We start from the raw sequence: 8,030 nt of genomic DNA on the forward strand, positions 1-8,030 counted from the left end.
AATGCACTTCCTTTAGCTATAACAACTAACTGAAGGTAGCTGAACTATGGGTTTGCTTTCATCCAATCCATTATGTTAACCACCTACACTCAAACCAAATCGATTTTGATCAAAGTATTTGATATTCAAATTGCATTTTTGAGTCTGATTCTCATGAATTGGGTAACTATGATGTAAAATTGTATGATATGATTTATGTTTAAAATATAATTTTTTGTTCAAAGAATTTATATTTGATATTCAAATCGTATTTTTGAATCTTTTGAATCTGATTTTGATGAATTTGGTAACTATAATGTGATTTATGTTTAAGATATAATTTTTTGTTCAAAGAATTTATAGAGTTCTAAAACATTTTCTTAGTGACTTCACTAGATAAGATTTGTAGCATGATTTCAAATGCTTTTACATAACTACATGCTGTAGCATGATTTCAAATGCGTTTACATAACTACATGCTATAACATTTCTTAAATTATTAACTGAATGTCACGTTCTTACATAGTTATAAATTTCATTTTTATAGGTTAAAACTATTATTAAATATGGGGTTAAAATTATTAATTAGTGGACTTGGGTTATAGGAGCTTATTACCTCTTCTAATACTTTTAAATTCATTTAGTAATCTAATCTTCCATATATTGTGTTTATATTCCATAAAATTAAGAACTCTTATATTTATGCTTAATAAAATTTCTGATTTCAGTAATTTAACACAATTAAATTAAATTAAATTATATATATATATATAGATATATATATATCAAAATCTTAAATTTGGAGATTCATCAACACCCTAAGATACCACGTGCTAACATGAATGTAAATAGACTTTATTACCGAAATGTTATTGGCGAACACTATGTTTAGTAATACCATTTACCACATCACAAAAAACAATAAATCATGTCCATATTACATTTTTTTATTTAATCAACATCATAACAAAAAAACATTTTGGAAATTCACGAAGATGCTAAAATACCATGTGCTAACACTGATGTAAATAGACTTTATTTCTGAGATGCCGTTGGCCAACACTATGTTCAGTAATACCACTTACCACATCACAAGAAACAATAAATCAGGTCCAACACTATGTTCAGTAATACCACTTACCACATCACAAGAAACAATAAATCAGGTCCATATTAATTTTTTTAATTAATCAACAACAGAACAAAAAACCATAGTTATTTTAAAAAACATAGTTATTTTAAAATAAATCTAAGTGTTAATTGATCTTTTAATCCGTTAAACACTTCTTTGACTAATTTTTTCAAATAAAACATTTAAATCAAATTTCTCACCACTTTAACTTCAAGTTCAACTAAACCTTTCCATAAAAGTTTCTTAACACTTCAACTTCAAGTTCAACTAAACCTTTCCATAAAAGTTTCTTAACAATTCAACTTCAACTAAACCTTCCCAAAATAAATTAAAAGCAAAAACCCACTGAAGAATGGCTTCCATTCCACTAATAACATGCAGGCTGAAAAGAATGGCTTCCATTCCACTAATAATATGCAGGCTGAAAAGAAACATTTCTTATTAGGCCAAATCTGTAGACGCCTTTGAAAAGAGTCAATGCCAGGGTTCGTCTTGCGGTTAAGTCGATTGCAAATTCCCTGACGGATATGGTCATAGTCAAAAAAAAATAAAAAATTTATTGCGCCTATGTCCGTCGGATCCCTCCATATGCGGGGATTATGCCCAGCAAAAAGTGTTTATCCTAATTAACTGCATCTCATACAACGCTTTCTATTAGCTTCAATGGTGACATCATTTGTGAGAGTTGTATTGTTCAATCCAGCTTTTGATGTGCTCGATTTCCGCTGATCTCTGTTCTTTAAGCCATCCGGGATCATCTGGAGAAGAAGGACGTAGGTCTTGGCAATGGGCTCCTACAATTCATAATGTATCCACCACATACAGTGCATATAAATTCGGTCTATATTTGTTATATGAATATTCAGCCTTTTTGGAAATCATATTACCACTTACCATTTTGTGTAGGGAGCGCGACGATACTTTCAGATATATTCTCCTTCACACTGCAATTCATCCCGTAAAAAGTGCAGACCATTAAAGAAGAATTGATAACAGAGTTGATAGAAAGACTTTCCCTGAAAATAAATTAATCACTCATGTGCTTAGAATGAATTACCCCCCACTGCTCCATGGATCCCACAAACCATTGGAGAAAATGATGTTGCTCGCAAAGTGTTTCAGCACCTTTCGTATGTCCTGTGGGCACACAAATTATAATAAAACACATACTAAAAGCTTTGGTCAGGATGTATAGACATACATATTGATTTGTTAGTTTAGCACTTACATGGCCGCCATATTCAGTTGTTACCCAGTTGGGCCTGGGAACCACTCCATATTTCCTTTTGCAATCTTCAGCGTAGGACTTTAGATCAAATATCTGAAGGGGAAACATTGTTTTATTCGGATTCTGGGCTATTGGAAACACCATTTCCGTGCACGTCTGCAAAACAAACAGATTATGTCGTCCATGAGCATGTCTGCAAACAAACAGATTATGTCCTCCATGAGCATGTCTGCAAACAAACAGATTATCTCCTCACAACTTCATACTAAATCTATTAGTCATCCAAAACAAGATTCGCAAACCTGCCACCCCCATGGGGAAAATCGCTCCAATGTTTCAGAAAGAGCAGACAGAGAGAAGGCTCTGACTCCTGCTGCCACCCGAACCAGAACGTCGGTACCTTCGGGAGCGTTATCGATGGCATGGCATATCTAGAGTACCCAACGATGTTAAGCTTCATTTCTACAGCTGAGAAAACAAACTTTAAAGCAATTGTACAAACATTATAGTGCAGATTATTGAGATTAAAAGGGGTAAAAGGATAAATAATAAATTGTATAAACATAAATTTATTTTATTTTATATTCTAATAATACATATTCATCTTAAATTTTCTAAAATTCTAAGAATACATATTTACATAATCTTAAATTTCTTAAGTTCATTTTTTTTTTTTTTTAATTTCTAAATGTCTTTCTGATCCTCTCCATGCGACATTGAAGATAAAATCCATTTGCTGTAGTAATAAAATTATGCAGTACTACTTACGTTTATGACCTCCGAATCATCGGACTGTGCTGCTCCTTCATAGATACCAATCAGTTCATCACGGAAGCCCGCTACGTCCGTTACGCTCGTATTAAATATGTTGGACAAATTTTGGAGGCCTCCGGGCTGAGACGCAACTCTGTCCATTTCGCCCCACGAGTTTTTAATTGTAGTGTAACAGCTCTCGCTCGTATCCTGTGTTTATTAAACACAGTCAGAAGATATCAGATATTAGACGATTTGAGAGACGATAACGATGAACGGACGAAACATACTCTGAAATCCTTGGTAACAACGGCGTAGAAGCTATAGTCAGGAGTGACGTTGGGGAACAAGAGAATTGGGGCGGAAGACGCCAGTGCGCCTACTGTAATGTGTGGGTACTTCAGACGAAACCATGCAGCTAACACTGCAATCATATATTTAAAATTGAATTAATCACTGCAATCACACGGTAATAATTAAATGGAACTTTAATATGAATTGCAACCATTTACTTCCTGCATATGATCCACCAAACACGATCACTGGGCTATTTTCCGCCGATAAATTCTTCTTAAAATCTGTAATCAGAGTCGCGCAATCGGCCAACGCTTGCTCGGAAGTGAGATAGCCAAATGTGCTGGTATTGGCCACGGGATTCAGTGGGTCACCTATTATATCCGGCACCGACTCCCCATAATACCGATGCTACATAAAAATAGGAAGGAAAACTATAATATAAATTTTTAAAATAAGGGAAAATGGTGGATTCGAATCTTCCATATATTCAGCTTATTGATATACTCAGGGCTTTTACAGAGAAAATTTGCACATGCCTTAAACGTTAAGGATTAAAACAAGAACAAAATAAAATTTGGAAAGATAAACTTTATACCTCGACAAAGAGGAGCAGGGCTTTGAATTGGGGAGCAATCTCGCTAGGGATGCCGCGGACGGGACTGTCGAGACTCCCCTCCCCTCCCAGGTAGACAAAAATGGGAGAATTTTTTAGGGGACCGCCCCAGAAAGTTTTGTCGACAAAATATCTCTGTTGAAAGGTGCGAGACTCTGATACGAAAGAAAAATGGTCGAGAAGTTGAGTGTAATAATGTGTCTCACATTCATCCGACTGGGCAGCTACCTCCCGCTGCTTTCGCAAATCATGATGACTACGCAATCTGAGAGACAAAGAATGGGTCCTTAAACAATCAATAACGCTACCCCCCATTATCAGTAAAAGTAGAGCGATACGAAATGCATTATACACCTCGAAACCCATTATTCCTCTGAACTCTCGAGAGATAGCTCTGACTATATTCCCGAATGACAAAACTCTGTCTGTAATACAAAATCTCATGAACTTTATATATATATATATATATGGATGGGAAGCCAATGCTTATTTTGTAAATAAAAAAAATTTATTAAGGTCAAGCGTATACTAAGACGGTAAAAGAAAAGCATTTAGTAGTAAAACGCACTTAATAAGCTCTAAATTTATTGTTGAATTTAATCCTAGATAATTATATTATAAATATTTCAAAAAATTATATTATATACGGTAAAAATTGTAAACTATGTAATAAGTCTATAAATGAAATTTAAAATAAAATCATGACGCAACAATCACATTAATGATGTGAAACTATGAGTGTGTAATTCTGTAAAATAAATATAATAAGATAATATTGGAATATAAAATAAATTTAGCAGGGTAGTCTTTCAAAATCAAAATGGTTATATATAAACAGTGAATTTTGAAGGATTATAGATAATATGTAAACAGGGAGAGGAAATTTTTTTTGGTCGACTATTGCTCACTGCAGAAAATATATATATTTTTTGTCAGAACCATAACTATATGTATTCTGTTAATGTATGTCAGAGAGGTGACAGGCCCATTCTGTCAATGATACTAGCTGTCTATAAGTTTTTTGCATGGGCGCCAACTGCATGTAATCTGGCGGATTGTGTAATATATACTGGTATCAAAAATATTATTTTGTTGGGGTTTGAAATAATATAATCTATTCATTGGTTTCTTAATTGTAAATTCTGTGTGTCTCCCTAACATTAATTTTTCCATAAAAAGCTGAGGGTTGTTTTATGCCCAGCGAGTGGACAGAAGTGAAGCATTTAACATTTTGAATGATTGTCGGATAGAATTAATAACACTTTGTTATCATGTTTTCCGTTTGTATGCCCTAAAATCGGACCCAGGTATTTATTGCCATACAATTGGGTTAATGGATCATATGGGCCGTTAATATTACCAGTAAGTGGCACTTATCGAATCCCTGGTTAGAATTAAAAGCTTTTCAGCTATTTGAAGTTGTACGTTACTGGTAGTTTAATTTGTTGCCCCGGTGTTATGAAGTATGTGAGTTAAGTGATAACATAAGGTAGTTTAATTTGTTGCCCCGGTGTTATGAAGTATGTGAGTTAAGTGATAATTACTATGTTATGAAGTAGTGTGTAAATGTTAAAATTTAATATTTAATATTTAAATTTTTTATAAATAATAACTAGTCCAAAAATTATAATCAAACAGCTTTGGCCACCCAAAATATACAAAAAGTTGCATGTAGGACATGGACTGGAAAATCTCTCTTCGATGGAGGCAGGCAGCTTTAAGAAGGAAACTAGCGACGTCCAAAGAGAGAATAAAAAGAAGATAAGATAATCATCAGACGTTTGGACGTATGTATGTGGACAACATTATTATTATTATTAGTTTGGATGTATGTATGTGGAGAACATTATTATTATTAGTTTGTATTCAACACCACCGCTCTCTCCCTCATCAAAAATTATTGTTGTCCATGTATGTATGTCCACATGAGAGAAGTCAGATCCATGGTTTGTTTGGTTTGTGGCCATTCTTGTATAATGATAGAGAAGGAAGATCCACGGTATGGTTTGGTTTGTGGGCAGGATTCTTGTATAATGATAGCGAATCCTCCCTTTATTTTCCGTCACCCTTTGCTCTTGTCTTGGAGCGGTACATGTTTTGTTCCCGTTGCTCTCATTATTGGACGGGCTCTTAAGATTCATATGCCGTATACCGTAAGTCATCTTTCTTGAAAATAGGAAAGGGATTGAAGATAAAATTATTTAATTTTTAAAGTGGACTTCAGATTTTTAATTATTGGATGCTCTTGTTTTTTTCCTGCCCGTATTATTGGTTTAATTTACTTCAAAAATTTTAAAGAATCTTTTAATAAGGAGTTCTATGTAGAACTCTAGTATCTTAGAATTTTCTCAAAGGCCGATCTTATTTATATAATATTGAATTATTTTGGGTGGTGTAATTGCCCGTATTATTGGGTTAATTTACTTCAAAAATTTTAACATTGTTGGAAGATTCCAAGCAAATCCAAAGGAATCACACCTTTAGACAGTCAAAAGGATCTTCAAATATCTTCAAGGAACACAGAACTTTGGTTTATGATATCCTAGAGATATAGATCCTACAGTTCATGCATATACAAATGCAGATTGGGCAGGAAGTTTTGATGGCAGAAAAAGCACTAGTGGTGGTGCATTCTATATGGGTTCTAGGTTAGTGTCTTGGTTCAACAAGAAACAAAGTTCAATTGCATTATCTACAGCTAAAGCAGAATACGTGGCTGCTGCATCTTGATGCACACAACTACTTTGGATTATGCAAACATTGGAAGACATTCAGATCACATGTACTCCACCCATCTCCATTCTATGTGATAATACAAGCTCCATCAAAAATCCAGTCATGCACTCCAAGACCAAGCACATACCCATTAAATATCATTTCCTACATGAACAAGTTCTTGAACAAAAGGTCAAATTGGTGTATGTTCCCTCCAAAGAATAGGTTGATGTTATATTCACTAAACCACTGCCTAGAGAGACATTTGAATATCTTAGACAAAAGCTGGGAGTCGTTTCTGCATCATCCTACTGTTAAATCCTATTTTTCAGAGAAAGGTGGTTATACGCGCATTTCATGAAGCATAGTCACATACATACACCAGTTTTTGTGGGCATAGTTGCGTATATGTTGTTTTGAAGAAAAGCAATGGGCCAAACTCAAGAAAAAATGGGTCTGCTATGGTTCTGTCAATTATTTGCTCTGTTTGATCATGGTTTCAATTTGTTGATATATTGGTCCTTATAGTGTTGTTGATCACTTGATGTATATCTGATGATGATGATGCTTTGATATCTCTTACTGACATATGCAATGATTAGATCTGACAGTGAACAGGAGGAACAGGTTCAGGGGGAGAACACGATTGATGATATTTTGGGAACTAATGATGTACATATACAGGTTGCTGATGTTGTTGACAGATGCTTATGTTGCATATCATATATGCTGTATGATAGTTTCTGATGACTATCATAGTCTTGTTTAGGTCTTTGGTCTTTGTTAAAAATGTCATGTATATCTTTTAAATACCCATGAATCATATGATGTAATTTGTAGTCCCACTATGCATGGATGGATGATGTAATGTTTCTTCTTTTTGGCATGTGTAAACAATTGATATATCCCCACTTGCTTGGGTAGATGAGTCAAATTTGGTATATCCCCACTTGGTTGGGAGATGGATGTATGTATGAGTCATTGGTGATAGGAAGGTCATTTGTGATGTATGTATAGAGTCATGTTCTTCTTTTAGAACATATTTTTGCAGAATTTTCTTATGCTCAGAGGGAGCATGGACTTGATCATGGGAGCTCAATCAACACACTTCAGCATATTAGAGAATTCAGCATGCACTCAGGGGGAGCATGACCATTTTCCCTTGATGTCAAAGGGGGAGAGTGACTTGGTGTGGTTGTTGCCATCAAGTCCAAAGGGGGAAATTGTTGCCATTATGATTTATGTGTTGTACTTGATGGCAACCCACTTGTAGCAGAACAAATCACTTGTATAGGGTAACTAGATGAATCTAT

At 34.6% G+C, this 8,030-nt stretch overlaps 1 protein-coding gene across 1 annotated transcript; it reads right to left on the minus strand.

The window, feature by feature from the left end:
• Positions 1–1,666: 1,666 nt before the first annotated feature.
• LOC149258877 (uncharacterized) lies at positions 1,667–4,417 on the minus strand. Its single transcript, XM_089373632.1, has 9 exons — positions 3,985–4,417; positions 3,605–3,797; positions 3,383–3,516; positions 3,108–3,302; positions 2,642–2,770; positions 2,340–2,495; positions 2,169–2,248; positions 2,006–2,055; positions 1,667–1,905 (listed from the first exon to the last, which is right to left on the minus strand). Exons 1-9 carry the CDS (start codon positions 4,366–4,368, stop codon positions 1,784–1,786), a joined length of 1,443 nt encoding a protein of 480 aa, XP_089229758.1. The 5' UTR covers positions 4,369–4,417; the 3' UTR covers positions 1,667–1,783.
• Positions 4,418–8,030: the final 3,613 nt, after the last annotated feature.

This window comes from Pinus tabuliformis, chromosome 6 (assembly GCF_031772625.1).
Source record: "Pinus tabuliformis cultivar Carrire ecotype Pingquan chromosome 6, CPIR1, whole genome shotgun sequence".
NCBI lineage: Eukaryota > Viridiplantae > Streptophyta > Pinopsida > Pinales > Pinaceae > Pinus > Pinus tabuliformis.

Bases quoted from the DNA above. Each gene is read 5' to 3' on its own strand.
- LOC149258877 (XM_089373632.1), bottom strand. From the start codon at position 4,368: ATGGGTTTCGAGGTGTATAATGCATTTCGTATCGCTCTACTTTTACTG. The intron at 2,771-3,107 runs GTAAGTAGTACT...TGGGTACTCTAG, and splicing joins ATGATTCGGAGGTCATAAAC to ATATGCCATGCCATCGATAA. The intron at 2,056-2,168 runs GTAATTCATTCT...GATGAATTGCAG, and splicing joins GATCCATGGAGCAGTGGGGG to TGTGAAGGAGAATATATCTG.